The 20,078-nt window shown below is 47.8% G+C and overlaps 2 protein-coding genes across 2 annotated transcripts in view; one reads left to right on the plus strand and one right to left on the minus strand.

Annotated features, from left to right (window-relative positions):
* Window positions 1-7,379, plus strand: part of LOC137902983 (triple functional domain protein) — a 50,692-nt gene extending 43,313 nt beyond the window's left edge. Inside the window, exons 48-63 of the mRNA XM_068747094.1 lie at window positions 13-105; window positions 260-310; window positions 391-468; window positions 555-746; window positions 852-1,032; window positions 1,132-1,380; window positions 1,472-1,977; window positions 2,692-2,939; window positions 3,058-3,199; window positions 3,278-3,305; window positions 3,376-3,538; window positions 3,678-3,799; window positions 3,873-3,951; window positions 4,046-4,246; window positions 4,330-4,468; window positions 4,913-7,379. Of these exons, the coding sequence (XP_068603195.1) occupies window positions 13-105; window positions 260-310; window positions 391-468; window positions 555-746; window positions 852-1,032; window positions 1,132-1,380; window positions 1,472-1,977; window positions 2,692-2,939; window positions 3,058-3,199; window positions 3,278-3,305; window positions 3,376-3,538; window positions 3,678-3,799; window positions 3,873-3,951; window positions 4,046-4,246; window positions 4,330-4,468; window positions 4,913-5,464 (3,024 nt within the window). The 3' untranslated portion in view covers window positions 5,465-7,379. The remainder of the gene's footprint in view (window positions 1-12; window positions 106-259; window positions 311-390; window positions 469-554; window positions 747-851; window positions 1,033-1,131; window positions 1,381-1,471; window positions 1,978-2,691; window positions 2,940-3,057; window positions 3,200-3,277; window positions 3,306-3,375; window positions 3,539-3,677; window positions 3,800-3,872; window positions 3,952-4,045; window positions 4,247-4,329; window positions 4,469-4,912) is intronic.
* Window positions 7,380-8,522: 1,143 nt separating this feature from the next.
* The window catches only part of LOC137902933 (growth factor receptor-bound protein 10-like), a 34,965-nt gene continuing 23,409 nt past the window's right edge, over window positions 8,523-20,078 (minus strand). Inside the window, exons 7-17 of the mRNA XM_068747039.1 lie at window positions 18,990-19,105; window positions 17,849-17,923; window positions 17,381-17,518; window positions 17,167-17,277; window positions 16,040-16,138; window positions 15,879-15,956; window positions 14,862-14,978; window positions 14,455-14,521; window positions 14,096-14,183; window positions 13,649-13,742; window positions 8,523-12,492 (exon numbers count right to left, since the gene is read on the minus strand). Coding sequence (XP_068603140.1) covers window positions 12,346-12,492; window positions 13,649-13,742; window positions 14,096-14,183; window positions 14,455-14,521; window positions 14,862-14,978; window positions 15,879-15,956; window positions 16,040-16,138; window positions 17,167-17,277; window positions 17,381-17,518; window positions 17,849-17,923; window positions 18,990-19,105 — 1,130 coding nt within the window. The 3' untranslated portion in view covers window positions 8,523-12,345. The remainder of the gene's footprint in view (window positions 12,493-13,648; window positions 13,743-14,095; window positions 14,184-14,454; window positions 14,522-14,861; window positions 14,979-15,878; window positions 15,957-16,039; window positions 16,139-17,166; window positions 17,278-17,380; window positions 17,519-17,848; window positions 17,924-18,989; window positions 19,106-20,078) is intronic.

Raw genomic sequence — 20,078 nt, forward strand, 5'->3', positions numbered from 1 at the left:
TTTACCTCGTAGGACCTGAAGCAGCGGCTGGGACACAGGTTACAGATCTCAGACCTGCTCATCAAGCCCGTCCAGAGGATAATGAAGTACCAGCTGCTGCTCAAGGTGGGTTGCAAAAAGCAGAGGGCGCTAGAGCTTCAGCTGCTCCTTAAGAATTGGACATCTGGCATTCTTATTATGTCGTCTGAGGGCTATAAATGTCTAATATTAAAATGTGTAAACTTCTTTTCTCACAATCATTTTTTTTATCCTGTTGTAGGATTTCCTGAAACACTCCAAAAAGGCTGGGTTGGAGTCTGTGGAGCTGGAGGTAAGACCACGAACGTCTTCTCCACTTGGAACCAAGACAAGCGTCTGCAGTAACCGCTCCGTCTTTCGTGACTCTTACAGAAAGCAGTGGAGATCATGTGCATTGTGCCTAAAAGGTGTAATGATATGATGACCGTCGGCCGGCTTCAGGGATTCGATGTAAGAAATCGCACGAATGAAAATGCTGCTGCATTACTTACAATAGCTCTAAATGTCCCACGCCGTCTCTCTCTCTCCGTCTTCAGGGGAAGATCGTGGCTCAAGGTCGCCTCCTGCTGCAGGACACCTTCACCGTGTCCGACCCCGAGGGCAGTCTGCTTGGCCAGATGAAGGAGAGAAGAGTCTTCCTCTTTGAACAGTTGGTCATCTTCAGCGAACCCCTCGACAAGAAGAAAGGCTTCTCCTTGCCGGGCTTCCTCTACACGAACAGCATCAAGGTAACGTGAACGGCAAAGGTGCGCGCGCCGCCACTATCGATGAAGACCGGGTGGGAAGTATGAAGAGCTGTCGGTTAAAGGTTTGCGTCCCTTTGCACCGTGCAGGTGAGCTGTTTGGGTCTAGAGGAGAACGTTGAAGGCGATCCCTGTAAGTTCATTCTCACCTCTCGCTCGACCAATGGCACAGCGGAGTCCTTCGTGCTTCACTCCTCCCATCCAGGGGTGAGGGAGGTCTGGACTCTTCAGATCAGCCAGATACTGGAAAGCCAACGCAACTTCCTCAGTGGTAGGAACGCACACCCGGGACAGGGGTCATCAAAGAATGGCTCTCCGTTTGGCCACCATCTTTTCCGCTAACTTATCACCGCTCTGACCTCACCAATAGAATATCAGAGGAACCATGTGGGGGCGAGCAGTGGGCCGCATGTGCCTGGCGTGGGAGCCGCGGCAGGAGGCAGCATTGGCTCCAGTGCGCCCCCGGCGGCCGGAGGGGGTAACTCCCAAGGTAGTGCCATTCCTCCGGGGCTGCAGGGCGGCTCTCGTCGGCCCTCCAGGATCCCCCAGCCCTCCCGTCTGCCCCAGCCCCTACGTCACCATCCTGGGGTCGACCCAGAAAGCAGCCACAAGATGTCAGGTATGAAACCTCGAAATGCAAAAATGTGTTTTGTATTTTATTTCATTTTTTTAATGCCATGAGGAATGTATTCGGCTCACTTATGATCCAGGTTCGTCCGCTACTGGACCTCCTTCCCTGCTTCCTCCAGGGGGTAGCCCACAGGGCAAGCGCCCGAACCATCCCCCAGAGGACCAAGCCCACACCCCTTCACCTGGCGGTGCTGCAACCCCTATGCCCCGTGCCACAGTTGGGCCTCTGCCCTCTACGCCCACTTCCAATTCATGGCCTGGAGTCATGTCCCCTGTGACTCCGCCCCAGGCCGCTCCTGTCTTTAGCAAGGATGCGCTGCCTCCTCCTCCTCCTAGCCCAGGCCAAAAATCAGGGTCTGCATTCTGGAGCTCCATTCCGGGCTCTCCAGCCAGCCGGCCTGGCTCGTTCACCTTCCCTGGCGAGGCAGGGGAGATTCCGGCCCGCCCGAATTTGAACCAAATCCAGACTGGCTCTGGATCTGGGAGCCAATCCCACCGACACTCGACGCACAGCAAGGAAGCCGACCGCATGAGCACATGCTCCTCAGCCAGTGAGCAGTCCATCCAGTCCACCCAGAGTAACGGGGTAAGACTCCTAGCTGCTGCCTGCGTTGCATCGACTAACCCCGAGGCAGAGGGACACCCGGTCTTTCCTGTCTGCCTGCTGTCTCCTGTCCCGCTGCAGCCAGCTCTACTAATCTGTCCCCCCCTACTCTACATCTCTGACAACCTTCACTGGCATTCGGCATCATCTCCTTTAGCTTTCGATGGTGTTTGAGGACAGTTTCTGGCAGGATTCCTCCGTCTGCATCGTTTCAGGTTCAGTAACCTCTCTAGTTGGACTTCAGTCACCCTTCAGTGACCCCTTTGAGATTTCCTCACTTTGACAAGGCTTTTACTAACCCCGATCTCTTCTTAGCCATCCTTGCATCTCGCTGTCTTCACGGTCTTTTACTGAAATGTGTCTTTCCTGCAACTAACCTCTGACGTTTGTGGTTCGCCTGCAAACGGACTCGACAGAGAATCCTTTCATTCAGTCTAACTTTCCTCCTTTCGTCTTTGCCTGGATCTTCAGTGCAAAGACAAACGAAATGGAATCTGAGCATCTTACATTCTTCCTCCACTTCTCTTGTGCACAAGAAGAAAACGATTAATTGCTGTTCTCTGCTTCCCTGACTCTTAAAAAGAAAATGTCGGAAACATATATTTTGATTTATTTAGACGGAATGAAATCACAATTTGGCTCGTTTCGGTATTACGACGGTGATGCTTGATATTTCCCACGTGCCCGTGTTTCCAGAGTGAAAGTAGCAGCAGCAGTAGCGTATCCACCATGTTGGTGACCCAGGACTACACGGCGTTGAAGGAGGACGAGATCAGCGTCAAACAGGGCGAGGTGGTGCAGATCTTGGCCAGCAACCAGCAAAACATGTTCCTGGTGTTCAGGGCAGCTACCGAGCAGGGCCCGGCCGCCGAGGGCTGGATCCCCGGATTTGTGCTGGGACACACCTCAGCCGTCACCCCCGATTGCCCCGAGGGATCCATCAAGTAAGGGGCTCTGTGGTGTTTCACCCGAATTAGATGAGAGTTCTTCTAAAACCCTACAGCCTCGCCTTCAAAACGGCTGAAGCAGTTTAATTTGACTCGCTCCGCTTTCTTGTCCCAGTAGGAAATCATCTTCCTGGCACACGTCCCTACGCATCCGTAAAAAGTCTGAGAAGAAGGACAAGGAGGCAAAGAAAGAGCCCAAGCTGGAAAACGGGTTCAGGAAGTCCAGAGATGGCCTGGCCAACAAGGTTTCTGTAAAGGTATTTCTAAGGAAACTCAAGCAAATGCTATTTCATCATTTTTCCACTTGAACATGCTTTGTTTTTGTTTTTTCCCAGCTTCTAAATCCAAACTACATATATGATGGTAAGTGTTGCTTTTGAATGTTCATTTGAAGAGTTTGTAGTTCCTCATCTCTGACGTTCTGCGCCTGCAGTCCCCCCCGAGTTCCTCGTACCTCTGGGTGACGTTACCTGTGACAACGGAGAGAGCGTCACCCTCAGGTGTAAGGTCTGCGGTCGACCCCGGGCTGCTGTCACCTGGAAAGGTCCCGGCCAGAGCGACCTCGCCAACAACGGCCACTTCAGCATCGCCTACAGGTACGCAAAAACAAAGTCCACATATTTCAGAATGACTTTCTTTTGGGAGGCGTTCCTGTTTTTTTTGTTCTTTTTTTTCCTCAACATTGAACTTAGACGTCTCCTCTGATGTAAATGAACATGTAAGCCTTTATTTTAGTGACACCGGCGAAGCAACGCTTCGGATCATTGGCGTCGCGTCTGAGGATGATGGCGTTTACACCTGCGTCGCCACCAATGAGTTGGGTAGCATAGCGTCCTCAGCTAGCCTCAGAGTGTTGGGTAAGAGCACAGGTTGGGACCTTCCCCTCCTCTCTGAGGGTAACAGGAACTGAGGCTCTCTTGTTCGTTTCAGCTGTGTCCACTGATGGGATCAGAGTGAGCTGGAAGGACAACTTTGAGTCTCACTTCACTGAGGTGGTTGAACTGGGCAGGTGATGGACACACACACACAGCCTGGGTTCGGTAGAGCTGACCGTCGGAGATGCCTGCAGTAAACTCCTCGTCGCTTTCTTTCCTTGTCGTCAGGGGTCGTTTCTCCGTCGTCAAGCGCTGCGACCAGCGGGGCACCAAACGCACGGTGGCGGTCAAACACGTGAACAAGAAGCTGATGAGGAGAGACCGGGTGTCCCAGGAATTCAATCTCCTCCACCGACTCCAACACCCCCACATCGTCAGTCTGATAGACACGTATGAAACGCCCAGCAGCTACGCCCTCATCCTGGAGATGTGAGTACGCAACGGAGCGAGGGTCAACTAGAACCGTCTGCCGGCGTGCCGTGCGTGAGATCCTGCGTCTGATCGCGTTTCAGGGCCGACCAGGGTCGTCTGCTGGACTACATCGTGAGCTGGGGGAATCTGACGGAAGAGAAGGTGGCCTCCCACCTCCGGGACATTTTAGAAGCTTTACACTACCTGCACAACTGCAGAATAGTACATCTGGACGTAAAAGTGAGTCAAAGCTTAGCATTTCTAATGTTTTTTGTTTTTTTGTCAGAAGTTAAATGAGTGACACGGGAGATGAGGAAAACATTTGGACACACATTTCTGAATGAAATATAAAACAAAAAGCACAACCGTACACGGTTCGATTAAGGAGGTTGGGCCGAGACGCAAAGATTGCAAATCCATAACCCGTCTGTCACATAGTCCCTGTAAAACTAACATTTTCTTTTCAGATTTTATTGTACACACCTTTTACACTGCAAAGACACTTCTGTCGACGGCACCTATCAGCCTTTCTTCCTAGGATGCTTCCTGTAAATGAGATGATTTCCTCAGATGGATCTATTCTCGTGTTCCATCCATAAAACATGTTTTTACACGGTAACGTTAGCTGGATAGTTGGAGTGTTGTTTCTGCAGCTTGCTGTTCTAATTCGGTCTCTTTTCGCAGCCTGAAAACCTGCTGGTGACTCACAGCTCCAGCGGCCAGCCGAAGGTCAAACTCACAGACTTTGGCGATGCCGTCCAGCTCAACAGTTTCCACTACACGCACCCCCTGCTGGGAAGCCCCGAGTTCGCCTCCCCAGAGCTGGTCCTTGGCGATCCGGTGTGTCTAACCTCCGACCTGTGGAGTCTGGGCGTGGTGACGTACGTGCTGCTGAGCGGCGCCTCCCCCTTCCTCGACGAAAGCGCGGAGGAGACCTGCCTGAACATCTGTCGGTTGGACTTCAGCTTCCCCAGGGATTACTTCCAGGGTGTCAGCCAGGCGGCCCGGGACTTCATCTGCCTCCTCCTGAGGACCGACCCAGGCAGGAGACCTCCAGCTGGGCTCTGCCTCCAGGAGGCGTGGATACAGGCCCATCCGGCCGAAGGTCACGCCAGAACAGACGGCTGCTTGGACACGTCCCGCCTCGTCGCTTTCATAGAGAGGAGGAAACATCAGACTGATGCCCGGGCCATCGGAGGAGTCAGGAGCTTTATCCAGAGTCGCCTGCAGCCCTAACTTCAAAGGAGCACCCTCACTTCTTTACCGCCTCCAGTCTGACCCCTGCGGCAGGAAGGAAGTGAGCGCCGTTTAGTTTGTTATTCAGTGCTGAGGCTGGAGGGGGCTGCAGGTTCCTCCGGAGCATCCTGGCCAGCGAGATGATTTCAGAAGGAGAAATCATTTCCTTCTGATCTGACCCTCTTTCTCGAAAAAGCTAATAATCCTTAAGTCCTGTAGTCCTTTCACCAAATAACTTGAGCCCTTTTGAGGGTTTGAACCAAGCAGAGCCCGAGCGAACAGAGTTCTCACCAATCACCGAAAGTCATGGATTGGATGCCCTTGTCTACTGCTGCTGCTTGCTGCTTTCAACTCTAAACTCTTTTATAATTAAGTGAACAAAAAATCTTTTAGAAAAAAATAATAAATGCAAAAAAAAAAAACCACAAAATTTATGAAGAAATTGTATTTTCAGAGGAGCCAGGTGATCGATCCTTGACACCAGTGCACAGACGCTAAGGGGCGCTAACGATAGCGCCGAGAGCAAACTGGACACGGGCATTGGCTCGATGCTCTTTTACACTAAATCTGTAACTCATGTGACGTTTGAGAAGCAGCCCTTTCTTATACAAACGACGGATACACATAAAAATACTGTCCACACGTTCAAGCAGCAAAAATGCAACTGTAGAAAACGCTCTTCGGTTGCTGCGCTTTTGACTTGGAATCATTTCTACGTCCGATCAAAGCTTTTCGATTGCTGCGCTCGCATAAAGTTAACTAGTCTGAGACGCCGCGAGTCCCCGCTGTCCAACCCGAGAGGAAACGGCATCCGTAGTTTGCTTTTCTGAGAACAAAAAACTCGTGTTTGCGGCAGATATAAGATGTTTAAGCCTTACATTGTACATAGACTTCTGCCTTCTTTCCTGTCACACTCGCTGCTTCTCAGTTGTGGGACACACGATGAGACTTGAGTGGCAGCAGTGATTGGCCAATCAGGACGGGTGTGAATGTGAAGGCAGAGGAAGCCAAATTACTGTCAATGCACTCGTTGTACGTTATGTTTTGATTATCATGTGCAATGTTGCGGCTTTAACGTTTTATGCAACTATTTATGAAGACATCTGTTGTATCTGTAATAAACCCAGAGAAACGCACGTACTCGGTACTGCAAGCACTGCTGGTAGTTTGTGTTTATTCCATACGCCAGTCCTTTTTTGGGGGATTCCGGGACCCTGTCGGCTTAGAGGTCTACAAACTGCAACCGTGACGGTATGATCAAATGTATTTTTTATGTTTTTTACTGTATGCCTCTGTCGTATCGGTACACAAAGGTCGCTCTAGCTTCATAGTCACTAAATAAAAAGGTTCTGGTGATTCTGTTTCACTTGAGGTTAGTAGTTTATGACCATGTGAAATGTTTTACACGGTTTAGTCTCCTGTACTGAAGCGTGTCCTCCTCACCACTGGAGGGAGCACCGCTGCTCATTTGAAGCATTCAATGGGAGATTTTTGTTATTTTTTCTAAACCTTTATGTACAGAAAATCTTTGCCAAAATGTTCCTATTCCATATATAAAGAAATGGTTTGCTTGGATTAAAGCGCCTTGGGGGGTTAAGTTAAATAGCTATGCTATAAATTGACTTAATTCTCCATCAGCCCAGCGTGGGCACTAAACGTTAAAGTGATGCTGACAGCGGTCCTCCGTTAGTTTTATTTATGTGAAATGTGCACAGGCCCATTCAAGCGAGGAAGCGCGGACTGGCTACTTAAGGTTTCTTCCCATTGTTGTGTTCATGTTCATTTCCAGTTCTGTTCCAATGTTGTTGTTTTTTTTATATTTGCATGTATATTTCTTTGTACAGTTTAATTTTTAAATGTAAATACGATTTTTTTTTGCCATCATTTATTTGAGAATTAAATATCAGCACATGTACTGCGTTTTTATATTTTCATTCTTTAACCGTTTTATTACTCAAACATCTGCTTTTAATCGAGAGGGAAAAGCTTTCCTGGCGGCGGAGTTGTTGTTTACTCCAGATGTGAGGACGGCTTGTGGTCATATCCAAACATCTGTCTCTGGAATGATATAAATGGGATTAGATTTAGATACCGGGGTTCTACGCATTTTAGTTCAGCCTTGTGGAAATAACAAACATTTATATTTTTCTTTTCCATGATTTTTTACAGGAATCCACCACAATGACTTGAGTATCTAAAAGTTCCGGACGGATCTTGATTGTAATTCCCATTTAATAGCCTGCGCTCTTCTGCCCCCTGGTGGCCGTTTGCTGACAGCTACTTTATACGTATTGTTTATCCGCTAAACGTTCAGAACGCTCGTACGTTTTATAAAGACGCGCACACATGTAGAAGTGTCCATCTTAAGTCTTGTTTGCCTCGTCCCGACTCCAAAAAGAATAAATCATTTGATGACTTAATTTATTCTTCAAATATGTTGGAAACGGAGGGTTTGCTGCCCGTTTCAAAAAACACGCCGTGATTTGAGACAGGCAGCAAGGTGGCGCTGTTGCGTCACAGCAAGAAGGTTCCGGCCTTCTAATCCCACCTGCGTGTCCGAGTTTGCGCGTTCTCCCCATGTCTGCGTGGCAGTAGAGATGAATTGATGCGTGTGATTGGTTGCTGGTGATAACCTGTTCACCTGTCCAGGTAGTACCCGCCAACTTTTTAAAGCAAGCACATTAAAATGTACTTGAATTTTAAATTTCTATCAATTTTTAGAAACATTTTCCCTCTAAATTTCAAATTGAATCCCGATGACGAAAACTATAACTATTCATTCTGCAGAGCCTTTGCCTTCACAATAGTATTACTTTTATCTTGTAGGTTTTGCATTCTTGAGCGGTCGCGTTTTCTACTCAGATATGCTGAAGATTTGCAACGCCGTCCTTTTACGCCTCATTTTTAAACATATTGATTATAAGAGCTTGAAATTCATTGACCTCACAGCTTAATCCAGATGGTTAAAAATGTCAAATGATCGCAATCACACAAACATGATCTGTGTGTCATTCAGTGGATGGAGAACGTCACAGCACCAGGCCAGGCCATGTTTGGTTTATAGCAATGTTGCCTTTTATTCTAATTTCCAATAAACAGAATATATCAGTCCCTTATTTGTACAAAAATACCTGAACAGGATACAATGTGGATCCAGGAGCCATACAAACAGAATGAAGCAGAGCACAGTGAGCTTGTCTGGAGAAAAAAAGAAACAAAAACGGTCGTGGTTCATTATTAGATTTTTGTTGTTGTTGTTGCTTCCCTGAAATGTTTGACTTCAACCCAAAAATATAACCGAGTCTCCGATGATAGAGATATACTGAATTATGTTTGACGTTAACTCCAAATGAATGCAGATGATGGGCGGACGGAAAATAAAGGACGATACCGTCAACAATCAAGAGAAACCCGCAGCAAGAATAGGTTTTGTTCGGTTTGTTTTGTTACGCAGCTTAAAATCAGAGTAAAAGGACGTCGTAATGAAATGCAAAACTCTCTCGAGTTTGTAACTGAAGTGCACAAAAGCCGCTGAGAAGGGTTGAATGTAGTTCAAACATTAACCATCTTGAAAATGGAAGTTTGGATTGGAATCAGATGCGAGAGGATTTAAAACAAAACAAAACATCTTAACAAAATGGCATAAACGCAGGGAGAGTTGAAGCTTATACACACAATGATCAGAAATTTGACATGGGTCAAAAATCCAGTTGGGTCTCTCCAAATAAAAAAATTAAAACAACTTAACTTAATACTGTATATATATATACTGTGGTATATTCTTTTTTTTCTCCATTTTTTTTCATATAAAATGTCATTTTGTGGCAAACCAAAGAAAATACACAATGTCAAACACATAAACGATGGAAAAAGGAAACAAACAAAACAAAATCATTCTTCATTTAAATGGCGCTATGAGCAAAAGCACAACGCCCCATACATAGTGATCTGTGACCTAGTACAGTGTTAGATCTACGTCTTCTCCAAAGATTCACATACTTAAACAAATGATACTGCTATACTGCTATATTCATATGCATGGGCTTTGCGTATAGGATTGCATTGCAGCACAGTGATTAAAAAATGGAGGGAGATGGAGGAGGAGGAGGAGGGGACGGCGGCGTGACCATCTCTGACCTCATGAGGACTGGGAACGCTGGGATGCCTCCATCCGAGCCCTCGTCTTCCTCTACGTCTCCTGCTTAAACCATCAACAAGCATTCCTGAATATAACAGTCTGGCCACAGGGTCATAGCTTACAGGCTGGACACAGGTGGGGAAAGGGGGGCGTGGGGTTCAAGCATCATCTGATTCCCTGGAGAGACACTGTGATTGGCCAAAAAATGGTGGCAAGTGGCTTTGAAGAGAGGGGAATGGCGGTCTCCCACTAACCCTTGTAATCTGACAGGGATCGAAGGTGAAAATGTCACAAAACTCAGAAAGGCGAGAACAATTTTAAGGTGTTCTTCGTCTTCCTTTCCTGTTTTACTTTGCCACAAAAGATTTCGTCTGACACTGAGGAAAAAAAGCTGGTTACCGCATGTGCGTTTGCTGCCGCTAGGGGGCACTAAGGTTTCACAAATCCATTAAAAAAAAAAAAAAAAAGATTGTCACTTCATCTCCCAGAATGCCTTTCACCAACCACCACAAATAGCCCAGTGTTGCTTCATTAGATTCTGAGCTACAGAAAGTGAGCTAATTAGCATGGTATGGCTACCTGTTTTCGTGCTTGCTCCATTGATCTATGAAATGTCAGAAATTTGTGCAAAATTTGGCCTAAACACCCCAAAAACATTCTGAGAAGCTAAAGCCCTGGTTGTTGCTGATACCGGTCGACTAGCTGTGGTGAAAGCTAATTTGAATAATCCAGTGCTGTAAAATGAATCAACACCGAGGCTACCTTCTGTAAGGAAACGGCATCAATCATCGTCTTCATGAGAAATAAGTCCGTATTTATCTCCAGGTATGTGAATAAACCAGCAACCAATGAAACAAGCACCTTGTTCGAGGCACGTTCAGGTGGATTTTTACTTTAAAGTTGTTTTATGAAATATATTTGCTAAGATAAGACTGATATCTTTGTCATGTCTTTATTTTATTTGAGACAAGGTGACGGGAGCTTTGATACAGCAGCCCATTAGCTTAGCTTCAGAAGTTACACCACCAGGAAGAGTCCAGGACGTCATCGCTTGTTAAAACGACAAAGTGGCCGCTTCCTTCCTTGCCGTAAAACACACGAGTGGTACCAATCCTCCTGCGATTAACCAGACTGTCCTAAAAGGCTAATTATTTAACACAATCATTTCCTCCTAAAATCTGTAAGTGCATTTTAACACGGCTTAGCTTTCATAGAAAAGGCTCACAATCTTAACTTAAGGCGACTTGTGCTGACAGTCGACCGAGGTCACAATTCAAGTTATTTGTTCTAAGAATAAAATGTAATGGGGGGGGGGGGGGGGGGGGGGTGCTTTTTGATGATTTGTCTATTCTGGCGTGAACAGTGGTCAGAATCTGAACGCGACACTTCAATCAATCAATCAATGCCAAATCAAGATCGTAAAAAGAAAATGACATTCAAAAATTCGCCAACAGATTTAATAACGCTTTCGATTTAAAAAAGAATAGACACACGACAGAAGCGTGGACACTTTGTCTATTTAAGAGTCTTTCTCCTCCTCCTCTCGAGGCGCCTCAGGCGCTCCAAGAGCTTTTACCAAAGCTTTGGATCACGTGACACGGATGTCCAAGATTTTCCAAAACCTGTCTGAAAGGCACTGCATTAATCAACCTCGACTCTCTTTGCTCCCACGCCACTGTAATCCAATAAAAACTGGTGGAAATTCACATGCATGCTTTTCGGGGGTGGGGGGTTTGGGGGGGGAGGGGGGGTGGGTTTAGGGTTTAAGGGCGGGAGGACGAACGGAGAGCAGGCAGCTTCGTTTAGCGAGAGATAACAGCTGTCGTCTTGTCCACCCAGGAGTGCAAAACTAGTTCTGCATTGAATCAATAGTAATAAAACAGCATTAAAATGACATCAAGTAATCAACTGTACAAGAGAGGCTCGTTACGGCCTTCCTGATCAACATTCCTCCGTCTTGTCAGCAAAACCTCGCCACTCTTCTTAACTTGCCTTTAGCTACTTCTCTTTACTCTTCCAACTTTAATCGGAGCTCTTTGTGGCGGAGAAGAGGCGGGACCAGGGCTACACCCAAGGGATTATGGGACGAGACGCAGCGGACGGGCCGTGTCAAGTCTGCTTAGGTGGTGTCTTGGGAGGGAGGGCAGAGTGTCAGCTTATAAAGACTGGACCGCACGGGTTGAGAAACCTCCTGGATCGAGACCCAGAGGGGTTCCCGTCCATCCCTGATGATCATTGAGAAAGTCAGAAGGTGGCGCGCTCCCGACCCAACTCGGCTGCGAATGGGCGAGGGTGGGGGGGGGGGTGTGCACCACAGCTTATCAGGCCTGGAGGATGAGGGGGGGGGGGGGGGGGGACTCTGAAGGGTGGGACCCACGTAGAACTGACCTCTGATGTCTTGTGTTTTCACAACGTACTCTCTCTCCACGGTCAAAACAGCCACGACGAAACAACCATCCCATGATCACACGGCGGGAGCCTGCAGCGCTGGAGGGTTGGCGCCTAAACATCCAGGCGGCAGTAAGGCAGAGAAATGCATGGGCACACGGGGGGTCGGGGGGGGGGCAAACCCCCTCAACATTAGCTTGTGATGAGTTGTTCACATCCACGAAACTTCACTTGACCTTTCTCTGTCTCCTCAACCTAGTTGCGTTGGTGAGATCAGGGGTGGGATCTCTGGATGAGAGGTGTGCAAAAAAAAAAGGGGCATGGGGGCCGTTGGGGGGGGGGGGGGGGTCGAGTGTCACAAGGCCACGGCGGTGCAGGGGTGTTTGAGCTTGCAAGGCAGCACTCCTCTGTTGAGCTGGTAAAACTCCACCAGGTGGATCAGGTCGGTGAACTTGGTGGCCCCGTCGTCAAGGCTGAAGAACACCTCACCGTCCTCCTCGCACTTGAAACCAGAGGCAAAGGGGGGGGGGGGGGGGGGGGGGCAGTTAGCATGACAGCGAGACAACTGAAAGGACGTCAGAAAGTCGGCCTTTAATTCATCCAAAAACCAAAGACATTAAAACGGTCCCGGCTGTACGTCGCACTACGTAGAAACTGTTAGCACCGCTAAGCTAACCTTTTTCAGTCACTATAGATGTAGGAAATAAAACAGAAAGAAAAATAAATTGTCCGTCGTTTATTCACTGCTCTGCATGCTTGACAGATTTTTACTGGTCGACGATTTCCCGTTTTCCGAAGTTGCCCCACAGCTGCAGCACCAGGTCCGTGTGTCCTTACATCCGCGTGTCCTTACATCCGCGTGCCCTTACATCCGCGTGCCCTTACATCCGCGTGCCCTTACATCCGCGTGCCCTTACATCCGCGTGTCCTTACATCCGCGTGCCCTTACATCCGCGTGCCCTTACATCCGCGTGCCCTTACATCCGCGTGTCCTTACATCCGCGTGTCCTTACATACGCGTGTCCTTACATCCGCGTGTCCTTACAGCCGCGTGTCCTTACATACGCGTGTCCTTACATCCGCGTGTCCTTACATCCGCGTGCCCTTACATCCGCGTGTCCTTACATCCGCGTGTCCTTACATCCGCGTGTCCTTACATTGTCGGCAGCGTCATACCAGGACAAACTTCTCAAAACCTCACTTTTGTGTGGCTGGATACCCCGAGCAGCATGAGAAAGAGCATTAAAGAATAAGGGGCTGTCATAATTTGTGCGAACAGGCCCTTCGAGCCATTCCAAATTGATTCCTGTACTGTAACAGGATAAAGGAAAGCAGATGGCTGCCTGGGAGGAAAGGAAAGCATATCTCAAAATCTTAATAACGCATGTTTTGGAAAATGCTTAACGGTGACATTAAGTGAGTGCAGCAGGCGGGATGGATCTTGCAGGTCTTGTGCATTTAGAGAAGGCGGGCGTGCTGAATATTTGCAGGGGACAGATGAGGACAGTTTGCTTTTGAGGTTATGACCAGGCTGTGACGTGAAATGTAACATTTGTCAGCACATATCTTAGTTTTTAAAACGAATGCAATGATCCACCCCCCACTGGGCCTTGTCTAGAAGATAAAACATAATAATAATACGACTGTACATTACTCACCGGAAGGATCTGGAAGTGCTTGATCTTCTGGTGGTGGCACAACGTGAGCACGAATGCCTTGGGATTACTCTGACTGTCCCGCAACAGGAATAACCTGACAGACAGAGCGTTGAGAGAGAAAGGATCTCCTGAATATAACGCCACGTCACGACTGCATGCTATGCTTGACGATCGGCTGCTGCGTGAGCTGAAACAGCTGCAACCCTTATCTTAATCCACTTGGAAAAGGACCAAGATGTATGGCTGTCAAGGCGAAAGGCCGTGTTTGAGACAGACGTTTTGCAGATCCAAGCTTTTCTTGGCAGCAGTCACGTCTTCAATTTGGACGTATTTTTTTTTACTTGTATTTTTTCTGATGAAATAACCTCAAGTTAACTGCTCCCCCCCCCCGGAGATGTGTGCTGCATTTCAAACGCGCACGGTCTAAACGTGCACAGTTGTTCTTACCCGTCGACTTGGCCTTGTTGTATGATCATTTTGTGGGCTTCCTCTCTCATAATGCGACCATGAAACCATATCTGTGTCCTGTGGATCACTGAAACAAGGACAACTTTGTATCTTAGACCAACCGTAACCAAACAAGCAAAAACACCCCAAACAAACCTCATAAAAAATCACTAACTGGAACGGCGCTTTGCCACCGGTCGTTTGTTCAGGGTAAATAAACCATGGCAGAGTAGGGGAAACGTCTTTGTTGTGGCACCTGTGTGCAATCTCTTTGTAGAAAGGGCTTATGAGTCAGTGCCAGACTACAGCTACAGTCCGTAGGAAATGATTAGCGCTGCGTCTGTTGCAGTTTGAAGTACCTGTGCTCAGAGAGGATGGATGTAGGGGGCTGGGACTGCCCAGGACATTCATACGCTGGCTCCGCTTCTGGAAGGAGAACGGAATCATGAGCAACATTTACCGTACGTATCATCGTTATTACAACTCTTTAAGTCAGCCTCCCTTCAGCAAGCCTCAACATCAGGACTCAGAGAAAATAAAATAAATAAACACTGAAAATGAGGGGAAAAAATGGCTGAAACCCCCCCAAAAAAACTTTTAAGATGGTTCTAGTCTAGAAATGTGCAGGAATAATAGAGAAATGGAGGTTTTGCATGTCTTACAAAGGAAAAGAGGAAAATATTCCTTTAATGTGCCAAAAATATTGGTCGTGTATGTCAGTGAAAGAGCTGTGGGCTCAAACGACCCCCCCCCCCCCCCCCCTTACCCTCCAGGTCTGTCCTTCCTCCAGGGCAGCACTCTGGGCCTCCACCGGGTTGTCGATGACACGGCCGGTCCGTCCGGAGAAGTCCATGGCGACCAGAGAATTCTCCGATACGCTCCGCTGTGGGGCGAATGGGGGAGGGGTAGAAAGGAATTGGGGGTGGGGGGGGGGTGTGGAGGGAGTTGGGGTAGACACGGATCAGAGGTCAAACAAGCCAGACACACACTCATTGGGGCATGACAAATCCTGTCTGCAGAGACCCACTTCAGTCCACAAATCCCCGCTGGAAGAAAAGTTTCTGCAGGGCTCGAAGCCAGCGTAAGAAAGTCATCTGGTTAGCGCAGTGACACACATGAGAACGGCTGGACGGCCAGGTTTTGTTGTGCATTTATTGCACTGAGGGATCTTTAGCATTTATTTGGACATTTGTTTTGTTTTTAAAACCATGCTGTGATGAAGTCAGAGTTTTTTCTGTAATCCCTCCAAAAAAAAAAAGATCCCCACAAGTTCCAATCCTATTTACAGCCAGCTGTAATCTAGATTCACACACCCAGAGGCGTCCCGAGCTTTTATACATCTGATAAAAGTTTCGTGTAAATCTGTCTCACTCTTTGAGTTAAGTGTAATGAACGTAACCGCGGGATCATTTCATACCAACAACGTTCAATTCTTCATTCAAACGCTCAATCGTTTAAGTTTCGTTGCCGACTGCTGAAGTGAATCTGGATCCTAAACCTTTCACCTCATTTACAAAACATCAACAGATCCAATGTGAGTTTTTTTTTTAAATAGGAATTAATTTCAGCATTTATCAAATCCTTCTTGTGCAAAATGAAGTCAACATGTCATCCAGATTTGTGCGTTTCCCTTTAGAGAAGACGGAGGAACAAGTGCGGAACGGTTTCCAATTCACCATCAGCTAATTAATGGATCAATCTGGATTGACCCTGACAGAGTGGGGGGGGGGGGGGGGGCATTAGAGCAGGGCTGTAAGAATGATGTCAGAGAGCAGATCCTCACCACAGGCGCCGAGAAGGGCGAGAGGTTAGACTTCCTCTGCTGGGGGAGGTTGTAGCTCTGATATAGCGCCAACCCACACTGCAAGGACACGAGAGAGCGTCAACCTCGGCGAGCTGATAAATGAAATCACGTGAACGACACGCCAAACTAAAAGGAATTACTTTGAGCAGTCGGAAGGCAGTCATCCAGCAGGTCCTGCTCTGCTCGTCCTCAGCGCACAGCATCTTCAGCTCCTTACAGTCGCTCCTCGCTTTGCTGGGCTGTCAACCAAAGCACAGCGGGACGCTCCGTCAATGACATGCGGAGGCTCGAAGGCTAATGTGTGTCGCTATTGTCCACAAAGATTGTGTGTGCAAACATAAGAAAGTAATAAATCTCATAAATCCACAAAACGATGTTTGCAGACCCGGAAGCTGACGGCAGGTGAAAATTAGCTTGAAAGCTAACATTGGTACGATGCATTAAATGATAACATTTATGTTCAGTATTATTACATGGTATTATTAAATGCAGTTTTCAAACCGCCGTCTTCCCCAGGTACCAGACGACACACCTGTCAATAAGTAGCGTTTTATACAATACATAGCCATATAAAAAAAACTTTAACGGCATCATAGCACACAGACACACACACACACACACACACACACACACACACACACACACACACACACACACCCCTCCATCACTATAAAGTCAGACACACTGCTGCTGGAGTGCAACCCCTGCCGATAAATTCATGCATGTCACTATGGCAACAATCCAGTGAAATCCTTTACCAAATCCTGCACTGTCACCCCCCCGCAGACAGCCTCTGATACACCGCTCTTTGTGTGTGTGTGTGTGTGTGTGTATATAAAAGAGAGGGGGTTTCTTTGGGGGGGCTTAAGTAGACCAGATTTCCCTGTTCCATACGGGCTTATCCCAGATCAGCAGGTGACCCACCACAGATACCTCCTGGAATGGAACACAGTCCTGTGTGTGTTTAACCCCTGCAGGGTGGTTTTAACCTCATTATACACACACACACACACACACACACACACACACACACACACACACACACACACACAATGCAATTGATTGAAAGGCAGGTGCATCTGGTTTCACACATGATCACTAATAGCCAGTCTTCCACCTCTGAAGCAGGCCGCACGGGACAGATCATAGCATTCTGCAGTTTGTGAGATGCTAGAATGAAAATAAAAATTGCTTAATTTGTGCAGGAGATCCTCAGCAATGAATTCACTGACGTGTGCTGGATTCAGAGGTTTCCCGTGTGTGTTACCTTGATGCAGAACTGGTAGTCAGTGGGAGCATTGTGGAGTTTCCTCCCCGTGATGATGGTGAAGATGTTACTATCCTCCAGATCTGACAGGAGCTGCAGGTGTCGAGGCTCCTGTTGAGTCATGAGCAAAAACAAAGATCTATAATCTAACCTACCGGTAATTTATTTTTTACTCTTTCACGCCACGAGAACTAGTGCAACGGCATTTCATCACCTTGGATGTTCCTTTCGTAGAGAAGTAGAGCCCAGAGCGTCGCAGGAACATGTAAAGCTTCTTCCATGACCTGCGTCCAGGTTCCTTCAAGAACAGATAGCCCTGGATCTCTGGGCAGCTGCTGGAGTTCAGGAAGTTCTGCAAAAACCCACAAGCGGAATCCTCTAGAGACACTGCTACATGAGAATTAAATAGATGCTTCCATCCAAATAAAGGAGCGGACATGTTCAGCGATACTCAAATCAGCTTTAGTGATTCAGTCTTCAGAAGTCTGCAGGCACATTTTAGGATTGCTGCCATCTTAAAAAAAGGTTTTGACATAAATATCCTGTATATTGGAGCATTTGTCAGCCTTCTGTTTTTCATCTTTGCGTGTCTTACTTTAGGATTTAGGATTAGGAAATGAATCACATCTTGACATGTGCCATTGAAGATGTACGTGTCTCGTGCACCGAGTCATCGCCTCACCTGTAAGAGCTGTGACTGAGGGATCGAGCCATTCGACTCCTGACACCAAGCCACCATCTGCTCTGGAAAAAAGTTCTGGGTGGACAAGAGACAAAGAAAAGGAGACAGAAAGAGATATATAATGATTGAGAGGGAAAGAAAGGGAGAGAGGCACTAGAAACCACTTAGTGCATATGCAAGCTCAGAGTGGGGTAAGGTTTCTCTGTGCAGAATATAACTCTGTGTGTGTGTGTGCGTGTGTGTGTGTGTGTGTGTGTTGGCCACAAGGACTCCAAGACAAAGTGATGGAGAGAGAAAGCGGGCACTCCAGCCGAGGAGCAGATGCAGTATGATCTCACCCCGCTGATGTAATCCCCTTTAGCCAGCAGCGCTACTCTTAGCGTGATTGACAGGCCGTGGCAGCACTCTGCCGTTTCACTGTGCTCATTACCACAGAGCTGAGGTCACCTGTTGGCCCCGACACGCACCTGAATCGGCGTGGCAATCATGTCACCGTAAAAACCCGGCCGGTGGAGCTTCATACAAGAGAAGATGCCACCTAAACTGCCCGACGCTAGCGCCGCTAGCTGCCAAAGTCAGGGTTGTTTCCTTGAATGTACTGTAAAAACAGCGCAAACCATCAGCTCCCTTTATCAATATGAAGATGACGAAAATGAGCAAATGCAAATACGGCTTTGCAGTTGGAGAATTTGCTTTGAATTGAGAACTTGAATGTCATAATTTCAACAAAATGCACCTGCTTTCCTGTTCGAGTACCATTAGTGCACTGCTGAACTGGGTTATGGCTCCTCGTGTTCAATGCCTATTAGCAAATGTTAGCATGCCAGCACAGAGAATATACAGTACATACACAGTACTAAATTCAGTGTGCACAAACCTAAACATCAGAATGTTAGCATTGAAATGAATTTGAATTCTTGAGCACGTTAGCTTAACGACATTAGCATTTAGCTCAATGGGCAATAAACAGATCCTCAAAGAGCTGCTAGCAGAAGCTGGAGATGCCAAGAAAATATTGTTTTGCCAAAAACCAAAAAAGCAAACATGAAAGAGATTGAATCCCAGCACGAAATCTCGGCTACCAGAAGCTCCAACACAAATGATCTTACGAAACGAGTTATTAGGAATGCAAGCGACTCACCAGGGGGTTCTTGAAGAATTCGTATTTGGCATAGTTCTTCCTGAAGAGGAATTTGCTGTCACCGCTCATGGAGGCTTGAACCTGAACCACCAGCTCGTGGTCTTCCAGACACCTCTCTGCACGACGACATAAACACACACCAACAATGACCATAACGATGACAACATGAGCATCCATGCTAATCCATAAACAGTGGCGCCAAGCACACATTGCATGCCCCAGCAGCCTCAGCAGTTCACTGGTAGTTTGGTTATACAGACCTTTATGACCTCTTATTGGTCATAAAGAACGTGCACAGAGATGAACATAGGTACCGTAATTGCTGAACTATTATGCGCACCTGTGAAAAAGCCGCACCCACTGAATTAAAAAATATATATATTTTGTACTAAAATAAGCCGCACATATTCGTAAGCCACAAGTGCAATCAGATCCGTAACTTCGGGATAAGGATTGGCTCTAAGGGCTGGGTCGGTCGGGCTGGGGTGCGAAGCGGGGCTGGGCTCGAGCCGCGGCTGGGGGAGCAGTCGCCCCGTCGCCCTCCCCTCCCCGCCCGTCGGAGGCTGCGCGGTGCGCGCGCCCGCCTGGCGGGGTGTCCCCGTCCCCCTTGCCCCCGTGCCCCTCATCCTCCGTCCGCGGGAGCGTGGTGCGGCAGGGGTGGGGACGCCCGGGAGGTCGAGGGGGTGGGTTCCTTCCCCGCTACGCGGCGCGTCCGACGCCGCGTAGCGGATGGCGGACAGGCGGCGGGGACCGGGTACGGCGGTCCGGCGGCGGCGACTCTGGACGAGCGCCGGGCGCTTCTCGCGGATCTCCCCAGCTACGGGGCTTTCCCTCCGGGCGGGCGGGCGTTAATTTTGTAACAAAAATAAATAGGCTTCAACGAAACACGGCTCGTAACGAAAGTGGGAAAATATACGTAAATTTGCCGCGTCGTTGCATAAACCGCAAGGTTCAAAATATTGGAAAAAAGTAGCGGCTTGTACACCGGGAATTACGGTAATCACATTTTTTCCCAAAAAATAAAAGCTTGAAGAGTCGTCACGTTTTCCAGATACGTTTTAGACTGAATCAACAGCTGTTCTCGTCACA

This window comes from Brachionichthys hirsutus, chromosome 13 (genome assembly GCF_040956055.1).
Source record: "Brachionichthys hirsutus isolate HB-005 chromosome 13, CSIRO-AGI_Bhir_v1, whole genome shotgun sequence".
In the NCBI taxonomy this organism is placed as follows: domain Eukaryota; kingdom Metazoa; phylum Chordata; class Actinopteri; order Lophiiformes; family Brachionichthyidae; genus Brachionichthys; species Brachionichthys hirsutus.